General features: G+C 47.2%; 1 protein-coding gene across 3 annotated transcripts in view; it reads right to left on the bottom strand.

Moving 5' to 3' along the window:
• Positions 1–16,477, bottom strand: part of pip5k1ca (phosphatidylinositol-4-phosphate 5-kinase, type I, gamma a) — a 30,417-nt gene extending 13,940 nt beyond the window's left edge. For all 3 annotated transcript variants that reach the window (XM_040183602.2, XM_078108659.1, XM_078108658.1), the window contains exons 1-6: positions 16,025–16,477; positions 3,739–3,770; positions 3,151–3,237; positions 2,939–3,069; positions 2,721–2,838; positions 1,764–1,916 (exon numbers count right to left, since the gene is read on the bottom strand). In XM_040183602.2, the coding sequence (XP_040039536.2) occupies positions 1,764–1,916; positions 2,721–2,838; positions 2,939–3,069; positions 3,151–3,237; positions 3,739–3,770; positions 16,025–16,157 (654 nt within the window). In that variant the 5' untranslated portion in view covers positions 16,158–16,477. The remainder of the gene's footprint in view (positions 1–1,763; positions 1,917–2,720; positions 2,839–2,938; positions 3,070–3,150; positions 3,238–3,738; positions 3,771–16,024) is intronic.
• Positions 16,478–16,877: the final 400 nt, after the last annotated feature.

Here is a 16,877-nt window from a genome sequence, read left to right as displayed (position 1 = left end):
TTGTTAATACTAATCAAATAATTTGTCAAATAATTTGTAAATCTAAAATAGTCAGATGAACCAGATTAATCCATTAACAAAGTATTAACCATCTAAATATTGTTTATAGATGCTTGAAGTATATCAACCATTTATAAAGGGATTAGAGAAGCGTTGAATACTATTTCTTTCCTGCTGCATCGTGCGTTTACGGAGTAGAAAACCCTCCCATCCATCACCACGTCAGAGTATTTCACTCCGTTGGAGAAATGAGGGCGAAGCGACAAGGAGAGAGTCGTCCGTGCAGCGAGAGCAGAAGGAAAGAGGGAACAGGCGGAAGGCGAAAAAGGCTGAGCGCATGTGGGGGAGTGACCTTCACGAGGAGAGAGGGAGGGAGGGAGAGAAAGAGCTTCCTCCGCCCTCAGCCACGCGCGCTCCATTGGCGTTGGGGGGGCACAGCGGACACGTGAGCCCGGGGAGGGCGGGAAAAAACACGACGACGGGCGGCACGAGACGTGGAGGGAAACGAGGGGGGGAGCGAAGATCAGACACCACAGCGGGAGAGGAGATGAGGGGAGGATGGGGGGGGGATGGGACGGGAGGGGATCTGAGGGGGGGAGCAGTCGGTTACATCACTGGAGCCACACTCATGTGGAGCGTGTGTTTTGCTCCCAAAAACATGAGCTTTGCCATTTTTGCCATTTGTGGTTGAAAAACAGAAATAAAACAATCTCTTTCGTATTCACGAATTTATAGGGACAACTAATATTTCCAGAGATCAAAAGCTTTTCATTTACAAGAAGAAATATACTGAGATTTCCCTTCAGGGTAAATTCCTTCATATCCGCACAGATTGAGCTTAAGAGGAGAAAGTGGAAGAATAATTGGGATCCACTTTTCAAAATAAAGCCTTAAAGGGTTTATACAAAATATATGGAAATGAGAGTAATTGGATTATATTCATGAGGAGTATGAAACAGCTTTTCTTATATAATATTTATCTTGCCTACAATAACAATAATGCACCATCGTACTACGCTGATGCTGAGGTATGAAGTGATATCCGTCTGCATCGCGTTCTGTGTGGTTTCTCCTCTGCTTATCTTGGCGTGGGCTTGGATTCCATCTGTGGCCTCTCTCTCTCTCTCTCTCTCTCTCTCTCTCTCTCCCTCGGTCCACCTGCTGCAGGCGTCGCATGTGAGCCTGAATCTCCCTGCTTTCATTAAAAATACTTCCAAGCGTTTCAAAACGACGGAAAAGGGTCACGGGAAATGCTCTGAGCCTGTTAATGGTTAAACTAAATTCCAGCAGGGGGCTTTTTTGCCACGGCTGTCTGCGCATGAACATGCGCGAGGCCGGGGGCCGTGAACCCGGAGGGCCCGGGGCGGCCCATGGATGGACGTACATGGAGGTGGTGCTGTCGGTGCAGGTCAAGCTCGGTCGGCTCCGTGGGAAACACGCCGGCTCTCCCTCACCAAACCGCACGGCCCGGAGATTAAACCGAGAGCTCCGATTGGAAAGGGGACGTCAAGGCTGGGATCTAAAAATAAGCCCTTGATGTTAAATGTTAAAGAGGGAGCGCGGCGTTGAAATGAGAGTGTGAAGGATGTAAGAACTGTAAATGAGGGAAAGGCCCCCCGATTTCACAGGACCGCCCCGAAGCGAAGCAACCGACTGTAGCTTCAAGGCTCAGTCAACGAACATATCTGAGATCTCATTTGATTCCATGGACACTCCGATGTGTAGCTGTTCTTCACACACACACACACACACACTGTGCCTACCATGTAGTACCCGGGCAGCAGTTTCTGTAAGAATTCGGCCTCCTTGTGCATCACGGTCTTGACGATGAACTCGTCGTCCCTGGTGAGATAGAAGACGGAGCCGCTGGCTCCGGGGTTGGAGAGCTCGATCAGAGGCTCGTTGCAGAGGGAGTACTGCAGGTACACACGGAGAAGAACACACACGGGAGGGAGAAAGAAGCACGGGTCGGTCAACACATCGGCTAGTTGAGAAGAAATGAGCTCATGTTGTGGATTAGCCGGCTTTCTTTAACCACATCACGTTTACAGACGCCGATATTCTGGTTATTAACCAAAACGTCATGGAAGAGACGCAGAGATCCATCTGGAATGGGATCATTTACACAATTATATAAGATGATATAATATAACCAAATCTCTGGAGTCCCGACAAAACAAAGCCTTATTTTTTTTTCAAACCTGACAGATCTACAATCCCTGGGGAGGCTTAATCACATTAAACCTCACCCTTCATTTTTACAATCAACAGCACGTTGAGACGCATTTACGCTGCACTTATCTTTGGCTGTCGGTCAGACACACACAAGATAACTGATCATGTAAAAACATGCAGAACTGGTGGAATGAAGAGGATTGTGGGAGGGAGGGAGACTGAGAAAGAAGAACATGACATGCTGTCAAAGAACAGACGTGCACACATTAGAAGCGTTTAGTTCATTTCAAATTTGAGCCATCGGACTCCTGCTGACGCGGTCGGTTAGCTCGGCTAATTAGCGCGTTGCCTCGGCTGCTTAAAAGCAGCTCATCAGCATGGTGTTCGAAGCTGCCTCTGCAGACTGTCTGCTAATGGCTCCCTTCTTCAAACAGTCCTCTCAGAGGCGCCTCACATTCGATTTCAGACCTTTTTCATTTTCCACAAAAACCTAGCTGGTCAGCGCCCGAGCAGAGAAACACGGCACGCAATACTTAGCTTCTCACCAGGTAGTCATCCGGCCTGATGCCAAAGAGTTCTCTGAAGTAGCGGAAGGCCACGGGAGCGTAGGTTTTAAAGCGGAAGTCGGGGAAGTGGTGGGCCGGAGTGAGGTTGCTGCCTTCACTGAAGCACAGAAAGAAATCACAGCACATCAGTAAGTAAGCGTCCCACGGCTGTTAAGAAGCAGCTTTGCCGGTGCGTGTCATTGTGCGTTTCTGCAAACCTGGGGAAGAAGATGCTCTCCACCACGTAGAAGTCCTGCATCAACACGTCTCTCTCCGGCTTGGAGCTCAGGTTTCCCACCGTGCAGCCGATGCCCAGCTGGATGGCACCTTTCAAGGCCGAGGAGGTGGTCTGTGGAGGGCGGGCGAGAGCGCGGCATTTTAGAGAACGGAATATTTACACGCGAAGAACCAGCCGACGCGTCACGCGTACCTTCTTGTAAGTAGTTTCCCCCGATGCGTCCACCCCTCTGTGGCCAATCTTCTTCCCCTGACCGGGCTGTCCTGAGGACGAGGGCATCTGGAGAGACAACAACAGGGAGGGAACTGGGTTATTTGGACCCGTTCAGCGATGACAGCGATTTGTTACACTCTGCAAAATGCCAACTTCGGTACGTCTTTGTGTAAATCAAACTCTGCATACGCAAAACCTTTGATGTAAATATTTCTGGTGCGGTTGTTAGTTATTTTCTGTTTGGTTTAATTTGCCATTTTAGCAGAATCGGAGGACCTCAGCAGACAAATCAAACAGCAATGAGTCCAATGTTGAATGTTCAAGACTGAAGCGCCACATGGATGGGATTTACTTAATTAGGCAGATTAGCATTGATCATTTTGCAAATACAAACGGAAGTGATATTTAAATACATTTGTTGTCTCTGTTTTTGCGTCTTCATGCACCGACAGAGGAAACAGAACACACACAGATTATTAAATGACCCAAATATGAACAGCCTTGGATCGTCACTTAAAAAGAGAAGCACCACGGAGCAGATGATGAGAGGAACAGACGGGAGCTCACCTCTGTGATGAAGGCTTTCCTCGCTGCAGCGTCTGAGAGAGAGAGAGAGAGGGGGGAGAGAGGGAGAGATGTCTGCGTTAGTCACTCGACATCGCTGGTGCTCTCTGTGATGAAGACAGATACCAAAGGATGGACAGAGCAGTTCAACATTTTGTACTCGAGCAGCGGCCTTTCAGCGAGACGAGCGGCAGGAACAACCTGTCGCCTGTCAATCACAAGGACGCCCCGCCCTAAAGCATACCCAGCTTTACTATCGTGACTAAAAAAGCTTCACCCGACCCTCCACGTTACATCCAACCTGCTGTGAGGCTCATATGAACACGCCTATGGCTGAAAGTCTCACATCTTTTATGCTGTGATAATGTGTAGTCTAATGACAGGATGTTGGCAGAAGAGAACTGTTTTTTTAGGCAGGAAGGCCAGAAATAGATGCGTAATTATGGATATATAACACTCCAGCCTAATAATGGAGACGAGGCTCAGGAGGGCCGGAGAGAGGCAGAAGACAAAATGAGCAAAAGAAAGAGTGGACGGACAGAAAGAGGGAGAGGAGGAGCAGGAGGAGGAGATCCTGAGGCCGATTCATTCCCACTCTGTTATCTTCATACCCAATATCCCACTCAGTCCCCCAGATGGTGGAATGGAGAGAGACAGAACATGAGGATAGAAATATCAGCGATGAGATAAAATAATGGTAAATGTAGACATTGCAACACGTTTTGGTTGAATGAATGTACTTGTATCACTCCTGCACACGCACCAGAGTACACAAAGTACATGAACGGCCTTTTTTCCAGAGGCAGACATTTTGATTTTCCCGTATTAAGCATAAGTGTCAGGGACAACATCAACAATGGCTCCGTTCCGGTCAAAAGGGATTGTGTGCCGCTGCTGACAGCCGACTGGACCAGCAGAGCTTCTGCAAGCCAGAATGTGCAGCGCAGAATAGTAATGAATCAATATGGACTCAGTGGTGGGAGGGAGCGAGGTAGTATTTTATATTCCAAGATTAAAGGCTTGAAAAAACTTGAAAAAACAACCCTCAATGTATTTTAAAGAAAAGAGAATGCAGATTATTTTCTGAACAAATGGTATTTTTTTCACTTTTCACTTAAAAATAGCAATAACGATGCCTATATTAATAAAAACCAACCAACCTCTCTTAAGTCCCAAATGTAGTCATCCAAACTTCTTTGGGTGTTTTTATAGTAATCAACGATGTTTCCCCGGGACTGACGTTGCTAAATGGTGTAAAACAAAGAGAATTGTGTTTTTCCCGTTCGATGTGGTCGTTCTACTCAGCAACATCTCTGAGGCTCTGCACCTCTAATGACATGAACCTCCCTCCACCAGCCAAACACAAGCCGGCATCCTCACGGCTCCCCTTCAGGCCTCTGGCCTCTCGTGGGACGGCCGTGTCAAGGGGGGGGGGGGGGGGGGCACACCCGAGCGTTCCACACAGGCAACGCTCCCGAGCTCCCGAACATCCAGGCAATCGAATTCGAGAAAAAAAATCCCACTGGTGAAGGAATGCAGATAATTAAAGAGGAGGCTCTTCTGCTTGTTCCCATCCCATTATGTGTGTGTGTGTGTGTGTGTGCAGTGAATGAATGTGCTCCAGCTCGACTGAACCAGAAGCCCAGAGCTGTATGAACTACATCGTCTTCTCTTGACCCTCATGCTGCAAAATATGGACGTGACCTTGATTTTTGGCCTCCATCCTTTTCGCTGACCTCCACGTTGCACGTTGTATTTACACACGATGTTTACATTAACATATAATAACAGCTTCCTCGTTCGTTCAGCATCATTTTGCACATTTCATGTACGTTTGCGACTGAAATCGAATCCCATTTCCGGCTGATGCTGCGAGGCAAAGAGCAGCTGCAAAGGAGATCCGCTCCTGGCCGGACTCGCCTTACTGTGTGCAGGATGATACGAGTCCTCAGAACCACAAACCCGCCTGCAGGAGAGCGTCTCTGCGTTCAGCCAGGACCTTAAAGTTAGCACGTTAGCTGCTCATTGACTGGAGTCTCCAATAGCCCGCCACTAATTCACACGCAAACACACCGCAGCAGTGTGACCATCTGAGTGTATAAATACAATTCAAGTGACCGGTCCTCCTGGATCAGTGCCGGGCGCCGTGGACCTGCACGCTCATAACTAAGGAGTCATCGACTTCCACACGCTAAGCTCGGCAAAGAGGCTTTAACTGTCGTATTGTGTCGTAATCATTCTCAGAACTTCTGCATGTAAACACACACACACACAGTCACGGTGATGTCAGCTACTCGCAGACTACAGAAGGAAGTCTGGCTGAACTCCGTTCTAAATGCGTTAACTCATCCGCAAATTACACTTCACCTCAGCAGTCCTGTGATTTGCTGAACAAAGCGGTGTGCAGGAGGCATGGGGAGGGGGGTGAGGAGGAGGAGGTGGGGGGCTGCTCCATCCTCCTCATACACTGTGAACAATGTAGGGAAAGTGTGGAGGAAGCAGCTTCTCAACGTGCCAAGTCGTCCATTAGGATCAGTGGCGTCGGGCTTAATAAAAAGCTTCCTGCCTTCTGCCGGCGGGTGAAAAGCCTCCTTTGAGACGCGTAGCCGGGGGCCACGATGGCCGGCGATGCACGGCGTTCAGCCGCTGACGAGGCCTTCGCTAACAAAAGGGACTACTGTTACTATTTTATCAGGGTTCGCAGATCGCAATCTCTTCCTGGTGTTTAAAATCAGTCACAAAGATTTAAATAAATCTAAAATAAAAACCGACTTATTATCCAAAAATATCCAGAGCAATGTCTTGAAAGACTAATCAATGAAGCAACTGATTATAAAAGCTCTAACACGTTTAATAGTTGATTTTATATTAATTAAGAAATTGGTAAATAAATTAAACAGCTTCTCAAATTAAAAGATTTGCTTTTCTAATTTAATACCAGATAATAACAAATTGAGCTCTGGGTTTTCTGGCTTTTGTGTTGATAAACAAAATAAAAAAATGTTAAATGTTAACATTCGACTTTAAAGTGGCCACTGAACGATAACAGAACACAAATGATGAGTATCTCCATCTTTTCAGTTCACACCGCTTCAGAACTGGATTCTTTTGCACACATGAGAATGCAGCTAAATCATGGTAACTGTTAGTCTATAACCATAATCCCAATCCCACCCTGCAGGCTACTGGACTGTCTGGATTACCAGGATAGGGATCAGTATAGGTGGAAGTCAAGAGACCGTCTGTCTCTGCTCTGCTGTAGCATGAGGCGAGGGGGGGGACAACCAATACTCCAGAGTGAATCGATTCCTCCACGGCTCTCCGCGTGCAACAAATTATCAGACCGCTAACAGCGTTTTAATTATTGAGCACGCCGGCGTTCGGGTCGGCGTTATGAGCCGACGGGGTCGAGCGAGCTAGCCGGTGGTTGCATGCTCCTATGTCACATGATACGCAATATCTTTATAATGAAAATAGTTGTGTCTGGCTAAATGAATGCTCTGAATCTCAACCAGAGAACTGAGGAGAGACCGTCCCTCGACGACGAAGGCTGCATTTTTGTGATGTAATACATAAAAAGATGCTGTTTAGAAATTCTGCGGGTTAAAAAATGCAAACATCTTTAAAATGCCTCGATCGATCTGCCTTTCAAGCCGCCAATGACAGCAGCAAACAACGGCAGCCCTCAACCTCGCCGCCGCTCAGGAGAGGCTCCAACAAGTGCCTCTTCATTTCACACCTCTGATCGGACTAATGGAACAGGTGGGCATGAAAGTGTCATTTCTCTACCCTGGAGAGGCCTGAAAGCTCCTCTCCAGCTTTTGAAATGGAAATTCAGAGTGTGGAGATGTTTAAAAAAAAAAAAAGAAGAGCAAGAAAGACTGGCAGCTGGCCCGAGTCCTGACAGAACTAGCTGCTTCTTTTTACAACCATTACAGCGCAGACACGTGCACGCGCCTCAGGAGGTCAACGCGACTATAACCGCAGACGCCTGCTTGTGTGTTTGAGCCGGGAATGTGTGTGACTCAACATGCCGGTCTGAGAGAAGAGTTGCCGTGATATTCAGAACAGCACAGCAGGCTGGTGGGGATGTTGCGTTAAAACCACGGGGTTGATGCGTCACGACGGCCCTAAACCCCCTCGGGGAGGCTTTGCTGCCCCCGAGGAGGCTGGCAGAGTCCTGCTCTCTGGGCGGAGTTAAAAAAAACAGCTCAGTCCTCCCAGCAAATTGACACACATGTGCTCAAACTCTTATGCAATTTCATTATGTTTTTCATTACTGGGCTTCCACATCAGAACGGAGCTCAGTGATCCTTGCTGATCCGGAAAAAATGTAGTCAAAGCACAGCAGAGAGAGAAAGGTCCTTTTACGGAGTGGAGAGGAGGTGAAGGAGGGAGGAGAGGAGAGCAGGGTAGAGGAGAGGAGAGAGGAGAGGGCACAGGGAGTCATGCGAGTGGATCATGCAAATAAACAAGACTGATGATCCCTGACTCCTTTCTGCCGCCGTTGTTGCTGAGAGCAGCATCTCGGTGACTCAGTGGAGGTAATCGGCTCTAACTACAGAAGGAGAACTGCTGCAGAACAGTGTTGGATAACTGCTCCTCACACCTGCAGATTTTGTTTGAGTCCTCAAGCTGCAGAGTGAAGGAAAAACTCCTGATTCACAATGCAGGCAATGCTGAGCTGAAGGGCCACAGTGAGCTGGAATTCTGTTACATATGTCCAGTTTAAATTGGCCACGTCGGACCTCCGTTTCAGAAGTCATTGAGGCAACATTTGCATTGCATTTCAGTTTGTGGTCACAATAAAGCTGTAATAGCATTTAAGAAACCTGCTGTGTATTCTGAATTAGTTCGTTAGAATCTGGGTTGCAAAGGAAGGTAAGACAGCATTTTAAGAGTTTTCGAACACACCGGAGAGAATGACAGATTACAACTCCCATTTATTTCAATGGCAAACGCTTTGCTCACTACTGCAACCGCAAAGGAAGGGGGGAGCTTCACTCAGGTGTAGCTACTGACATAATCGCCATGGATACAGGTAGGTTAGTTAGTTATTTTACCGCCATCTTGCTCTCCTGTTGTTGTTTTTTCCGCAAAATGTCAAAAAAGTCCAAAATGTATTTATTAATCTATTTTAAAAGTTGTATTATAAATGTTTGCATGTACGCCTGCTTATGACAAGGTAAATACAGTTAAATTACCCCAAAATTTCATGTTTATTCCCGTTAATTTCCGTTAATTGCCGTGGAAGGTTTCCAACTTTGAAAATTCCCGGAATTTTGCAACCCTAGTTAGAACTAATATATCTGCAACAGATAAAATAAAACATGAAAAGCATTATAAATAAGTACGAGGAGCTTTCATTTTGGGTTGATTTTGGCGGTCATTGTGGTCGGAAGTGGTTTTGTTTTCAAGCACCGGATTCCCTTTGGAAAACCTCTCAGGTCTGGTTCTAATTTTGCAGCTGCTTTATCTCTCCTTCACGTGTTTGCTCCATCCTTCCTTCTTTGCCTGGAGGGGAGAAGGCTGCTGATTAAGTCGTGCCCCAGAGGCGAGCTCTGCTTCCACCTCAGCACGCCTGCTTGACGAATCAAACGCACGTCACTGTAGTAGGTAGAGTGTGTCGGTACATAGAGACAAATCTGACCAACGAGAGCAGTAAATCTCAACGTCTAACAGGCTGTTTGAAAAATCAAAACTTGTTGTCGGTTAGTAAATCAATTTTCTAAAAACCTTATCTCAGCTTCCACTGGACGAGAAGCAGGGGACACGCTGTGCAGGTTCACTACAGGGCCGCCACACACACACACATTGACGACGGACCATTTTGAGTTTCCACTTCACCTGGCATGAATGTTTTAGGAGCCTTGTGGAGGAAACCAACGCACAGACAAACACGCAAACAAGGAGAGGCCCATCCGGTTGGAACCCAGGAGGAGCTTGGAATGAAAAGACCCCCATTAGTGTTTAACATGCACTGAACTCAGGCCTAATCTATGGTCTTATTTTCCCCAATGTCGTCGGTACCAGGATAGGCGCCACTACCGAAGGAGCGAAAAGCCAGCGTTTCTTTGTCCGTGCGGGTGTTTGAGACGAGGCTTTGTGCTCCTAGTGCTGCTGATTATGAAACGAAACCAGCCCCATAATCAAAAACAGCAGGCCTCGTTTTCTCTTGGAGGGAAGACTCTGTAGAGCCGAGCCTCCTCCAGTGGTACAAACACTTTGGCATCCTGTTTAAAATAGCTGCCGCGGTTCACAACCCCCACCTCCCCCCCCTTCGCATACAGAACCACGTCAGACGGGAGCGAACCGCGTCATCGTCTACGTAAACACAATGACATCAAATAACCCGGCAGAGCCATATGCGAGGCCCGTGCTTCGCCCACCGGGATACAGACTGATACTGGCACGCACAGCCACGGGGTAGTGGGTGGAGGGGGGGGGCTTGAAGAGCGAATAAAGAGGAAGCAAGTAAGTAGATGAAGAGAAGGCGACCACCCTATGTGCCTCCGTCAGCTGCTCTGACAGGCCTCGCTTGAGGCGGAGGACAGAGAAAGACCTGGAGGGTGGGGGGATGGATGGTGACAAATGAGCGAATCACTAAGGGATGAGGAGGGAGGAGGCAGGAGAGGAGAGCGATGGTGGAAAGTGAGAGGTAATGCTGCACGATATCTAAAAATAACTTGACCGTTATATATTATAACAATATATATATTGTTCCTGCAAAATATATATTATATATATATATATAATATGTGTAGGTTTTCTTCTTTTTCCCAGATTAGCACAGTAGATTAGTGAAAGAATCTTTCATTGCCACAAGCATCACATTTGCTATGTATTCTGCTCTTCAAGACCAGTATTTTCAAAAAAGCCTGTTATCCGCGATGCAAAAACAATATGGCCGCCATTTTCCAAGATGGTAGCCAGCAAATGCCTTTTTATACCTAAATTGTGATTGGGCTATCCAGCTTTGATGATCTTTATAAGCGCTTCTTGCCAAATTTCAACTTATTGGCACCACCCACAGTTGGCAGGGCTCTCCGTATGCATTTGACATACAGTTGCTTGGCTCCACGTACAGGCAGCTTGGTAAGTAACATGCTACACGCGCTGCGTGTCCCTCGTAGGTGGAATAGCATCACAGGACCTCTGCTTCTGAGCAAATAGGTCCAGGCTTGCCTCATCAACCCCATCAGCAGTGCTGTTCTTGTCATGCATTGTTAGGACAAACGTCTCAAACACGTTGGGGTCTGCATTATCTGTAACTGCTGGGTATTGGCTGAGCTTCTGGAAGACATGAGACACTCCAGGGGACACTTCCCAGGTTTGCCTGGCAGTCTTTTTACCACGAAATGCCGATACAACATCACAGCCAGCGAAGGTGTGAAAGAAAAGGATGCCACAGGATTCTTCAGGGAATAAATGCTCCATTGTGAAAGACCCAATAGACTGGACTTGACCAAACTCCATCCACGGTTCTTCCAAGCCTGCATCCCGGGGGGTCTCAAAACCACTTGCTGCAACAAGTACGTTGGTATCACAGGCCTTGATCAATACGGATTTGAGCTGCTGCTTCCTCTGTAAGCCTTGTCGTGGTTGCAAGGAATTAAGCCATCCAGACTCTCTGGTGTGTTGCAAATGACATCTTCCCCTTTGGTCACAATCGCAACACTTTCTAAACACAATGTCGACCAGAAACTCACAAACCAGAAGAAAGCTTCTCCAATTCTGTGGTAGTTTTGTTTCGTCTGTCTCTCTGCGTCTACCTCCTCTGCCTCGTTTTGACCTTCTTTCAGCCTTCAGACTGGAATTCCAGTAGACGTCAAACACAAATCTGTCCTGCTATTCATGTCTGGAAAAGCCGTGACCAAGTGAACCATTCCCATGGACAAAATATTTCCATGCAATTGATATTTGCAAATATTCCTCCCGATCCTCGCTCGTCGTCGGTTGGCTGCTGTGCTGGTTTGATCGATCAAGCACTACTTCAAATAGTGTTTGTCTGCATGCAGTCGAGCACGTCACACACCAGCAAAAACAGACTTTTAATGTAGATTTATGGATGAGGGCCGTACAAGAGCTCCGAACGGGACGACCAGACTATCTCCACCGTAACAACCTCCTTGACCACCACCAGTCAGGCTGCAAAGCAGGCCATTCTACAAACTGCTCTCCTCGCTGTCTCCGAGCAACAGCACACTGCTAGAGCCGCCTGCACCGACTTTCTCGGCCCTGTCATTAGCTCATGGCTTCTCCTGCCACAGCTATGCCGATGACACCCAATTAATTCTCTCCTTCCCTCACTCGGACACTCAGGTGGTGGCGCGGATCTCTGCCTGTCTGACTGACATCTCTCAGTGGATGTCCGCCCACCACCTGAAAACCAACCCCAACAAGACTGAACTACTATTCTATTTCCGGGAAAAGATTCTCTGACCCAGGACCTGACGGTCGACTTTGGCAACTCTGTGTTAACGCCGACTTTCACTGCTAGGAACCTCGGCGTGACACTCGACAGCCGACTCCCAACATCACTACAACATCAGGAGAATACGTCCCCTTCTCACTCAGAAGGTAGTGCAGGTACTGATTCAGGCTCTTGTCATCTCCCGCCTGGACTACTGCAACTCCCTCCTGGCAGGTCTCTCCGCTACCGTCATTCGACCTCTGCAGCTCATCCAGAATGCAGGTCTCAAACCTTTCAAAATTCTCCCACACTACTCCACTCCTCCGCTCTCTTCACTGGCTACCGGTGGCCGCCTGCATCCAGTTCAAAACATTGGTGCTCACGTACCATGCTGTGAATGGATGGGGTCCAACCCGGCATCCCGACCCGCACTCTCCCGCTCTGCAAACCGCTTGTTCCTCCTCACTGAGAGCAAAACACTCTACTGATCTCCACTCTTTGCTGTCCTGCTCCTAAATGGTGGAACGAGCTCTCTGAAGACACCAGCACCACAGAGAGCCTTCACATCTTCAGACTAAAGACACACCTCTTCAGACTTTACCTCCACTAAAACACTAACACATTGTAGCACTTAAATTGTACTTACAACGCCACTTATCTATAGCAAATTGTAAATTGGCTTATTTGAGGAAATTGCACTTTCTTGTTTCTTGTTCTTTTGAGTTTGGATCCTTATGGTTGAAATGCACTTATTGTAAAAAAGCATCAGCTAAATGACATTTAATGTAATGTCATTTAATATTTGACAGCCAGCTGTGACACAGCCCACACATGGCTTGTCCTGACACATTCTGAGCAGCTTACAGTTTTAACAAGTCAAGAGCTGACGTTAACCGGGCTCTTGTTACGTGGACAGCCAAGCAAGCATCACCCATTTTCATTAGGCTGCCAAGGAAATGAACACATATTTGGTAAATAGCTTTTTATGTTCTGTCATTAGCAGATGAGTGTGATGCACAAATATTTAGTTAGGTTGACTCTTCTGCTTGAACTTGAATTGTATAGAAATCTATGATAAGATGACTACTTCTCTCTTGATTTATTCCCTCATTAAATATTGTAAAAATGAGTTCATGGTCTCAATCTCTAGTTTCAAGTATTTTTCCATACAGCACAAATCACGGTCCCTTTTAGAATCATATATAACCAGTGTTGGGCAAGTTACTGAAAATGAGTATTTAGTTACAGTTACTAGTTACTTCTTTTAAAGGTACTTGAATTACTTACCAGTTACTGTGTATCAAAAGTAATGAGTTACTCTGGAAAGCGACTTTTAAGTAACTTTTATGTCTGCTTTTTAAATGTAATGAATATAAATAGCACTGAACAGTCAAACACAATAAACATATTTTTTAGACCTATTTATTGTAATCAACAGGGCAACAGGCCTTCAAATCAAGCAGTAGTACAAAAGTCCTTTTTAATACTTAACGTAATACAAAATAACTGTTTCAGGCGTTTGCCTGAAGGCAACGGACTCGACAGTTGACAGGATGCATCTCATCTTCAACACAGCGAGCGATCGATCTATTCAGCTCTGCCCGGTTCATCGGCTGCACTGCAGTCCGTGTAAAGTGGCGCCCTGGTTGTTTGCGTGGAGCGGCGCCTGCAGCATCCGCGGGCCGGCGCTCTTTCGTCATGAGCGACGCGATGCTGTTTACGTGCACGTACGGCGACTATTCCCTCCGCTTTGCGTCACAAAAGAGAGTAACGCGAGTAACAAACTCATTTCAATTTCAGTAATTGTAACTGCGTTAATTTATTTAAAAAAATACTTCGTTACATGCTTGTTACCGCTAAAAGTAGTGGAATTATAGTAATGCGTTACTTTGTAACGCGTTACTCCCAACACTGTATATAACATAAAAGCTTACTTTAGGGCGGGCTTACTATGATTGACAGGTCGCTGCCGCCAGATCTGTGTGAGGCGTCTAGATGGCGACAACCGCAATCCAAGATGGCCACAGCCAGATGAGCAAACCCTAGGCTTCATACCAGTCAGCACTTTACTCAAGGAAACATGCTGGAAAGACATATTAATGAGCCCAATAATTATTGCTTCTTGCTTGTTGCAAGGTATCGACTCATCCATTTCTCATCCCCGATTCTGTCCTTAATAGAAAAACGGAGCAGTTCCGCCTCGATGACGGGCATAATTCAAACCGCCCTCGCCAAGGTAATTTAAAAACCACCCTGTCGCGTTACGCTGTGTCCTCTGTTGCTTTCACAAGCCTCCCATTTTGCCGCTAAGAGGCAACACAGACGGCTGAATGCCAACTGTCTGCTAACCGCCAACCTGGATACATTTGGCCGGGTAGCAGAGTACTCAATAATGCATCTGTTCAACAGTCTCTCTCCAGTCAGGTCTGTGTTTTCCGTTTGCATGTGGAGGTGCGCCGACTGAGATGGTGCACACGCTCGTGTGAATTAACCCCCGGGCTCATGAGACACGTGGCAGCGAGCATGACGCTGGAAAGAAAAGGAGAAAAAAAATCATCTTGCAGCCAAAGGCGCTCGCAGGAAGACGGCCATTTTCATCCCTCTGATACAGCTGAGCTGAGCTCAAGGGGTGAACCCCCCCCCATTTGCCCGACAGCCGTTTGATTGTCCAAGTCAGCACTTTCCCCACCGTGGGACGAATGAAGACAGACAAACTGTGATGTACAGTGAACACGATGACCAGTGAATGCAGCACGAGAGCCTGAACATTTAGCCTCAGGCGATCTGAGTCTATTTACAGACATGTTCACATCCATGAGTGTACTTTAAAAACAACAATTAAAAAGTATTTTAAACTATTAGCTTTAAACATTCCTAAGATTGTGTTTTAAATGGATGTGAAATTAAATATATGTTGATTTAATGGAACCAATAACCTCAAGTTCCTCATCATTGGTTATTGTTTACTCCTCAACAGACCTCATAATTCCATCTAACTCCACTTCTCACAAGCATCTTACAGTCAAACCTCCACAGATCCCTTTCAGAAACCCCAAATAAACACAGATCTCGCTTGACACATTAGGAAAAGCCTTGTGGTGTAAATTATCAGTCAAACGGCTGGATTCCATTTAGCTGCTTCGGTTCCCGGGTGCAGGTGTCGTGCATATTAATCGTGACTTAGTGGGAGTGATGTTCTTAATGTTGAAGGAAACACCTGTTGTGACCTTACAGGATCTGCTGAGGAACACGTGTGGGTCTGAGTGTCCACTTTGAATAAACACTTTAAATACATTAAAAATGGCCGCCGGCGTGGCTGTGGTCCGCACCGCTCGAAATGGATATTTTTTCAAATTGTAAATCCCAAATTGAGGCTTTTTTAAAATATATAATATATTTGTGTTTCTCTGCAGCACTGTGGGTGACAGGTGGAGATAATTCAAGGTGCCCCCCGGACACGTACATCCTATCTGCGCCTCTTTCTATAAGTCACGCCGAGGAATTGGAATAACGCACAGAAACGAGCCCCTGGATGAACATCTGTTCTTTCAAATATTCATTCGTTTTCCCAGGCATTCCTTGCTGTGACTCGACACGACTGTACCGCTGCTACACACATATACTTATATAATATATATATGTATATAACACATAACGTTTTATTCACCAGGTTAAAATCCAACTTTACCTGCTTCCCACGTTAACTCGGCTAGCTTAAGGTTAGCTAGCTAGTAGCCGACCGTTAGCCGACCGATTCCTTGCTAGCAGAGATGAGTCGGGACTTTCGGTAACGACGGATGGAAATGTACGTCGGGGTTACGAAATACAACATTTGATAGTGACGGCTTTCATCTGTGTTTAAAGGTGACGAGGTACCCATGTCTGCGGCGTCCATCCCGTAGCTGACTCCGACGACCGTGTCCCCATCATCGGATGCTGCGGCCCCGGACAGCGGGCTCCCGTCCCCGGCCTCCGACAGCCCGACCGCTCCCTCGGCAGCTGCTTCCATTCAGCCTCCCGGAGGATTACAAATAAATAATAATAACAAATGACAAACTAACAAACGGGCGCAAACGCCTCTTAAGGTCGAGAGGAGAAGAAGAAAAAAAAACACCCGGGGGCGACGGAGCGAGGGAACGCGACGTCAGACGGAGGAACGTGTGTCAGTTATCCGCGGTGGTCCCGTCATCTGAGCGGTGTTTCCTCCCGGCGGCGGAGCGGCGTCCCCGCTCCTCTCAGGTCGACTGCACCGCACTTGCTGCTTCTGCTTCTGCTCCCTGTGCTGCTGCTGCTGCTGCTGCTGTCTGGGCTTTCTTTTTTTCCTCCTGTGCCGGACACCGTGGCTGCTCTGCAGCGGGCTTTAGCTCCCCCTGCAGGCGGCCCGGGGGTAGGGGGTGAAGGGTGGACCCGCTACCCGGAGCTCAGCGCGTCCTCTCCGGTGCTCTGAGCTGCTTGCAGAGGTCAAGCTGATCTGGAGGGTCGCTGGATGGTTTGTTGTCATCATTACGCACCAAAGGGGACGCACGAGGGAATGCACTTGTTAGCCCATGTGTAACACAGCAGTCACGTGACTGATGAGAACAAAATACGGCAGGACGTTCCTGCGCTGTGTAGATGATATGATTGACGTCTTGCATTAAAAACTGGGATAACGCAGGATAACATGTGCAGTCTGCGTGCAGTCCTGCTCTCTGTCCTGATCGACCTTTCTCATCCAAACTTCGACCTG

This window comes from Gasterosteus aculeatus, chromosome 8 (genome assembly GCF_964276395.1).
Source record: "Gasterosteus aculeatus chromosome 8, fGasAcu3.hap1.1, whole genome shotgun sequence".
NCBI classification, from domain to species: Eukaryota; Metazoa; Chordata; class Actinopteri; order Perciformes; family Gasterosteidae; genus Gasterosteus; species Gasterosteus aculeatus.
The sequence above is the reverse complement of the archived record's forward strand: the minus strand, read 5'-3'. Positions and strand labels throughout refer to the sequence as shown.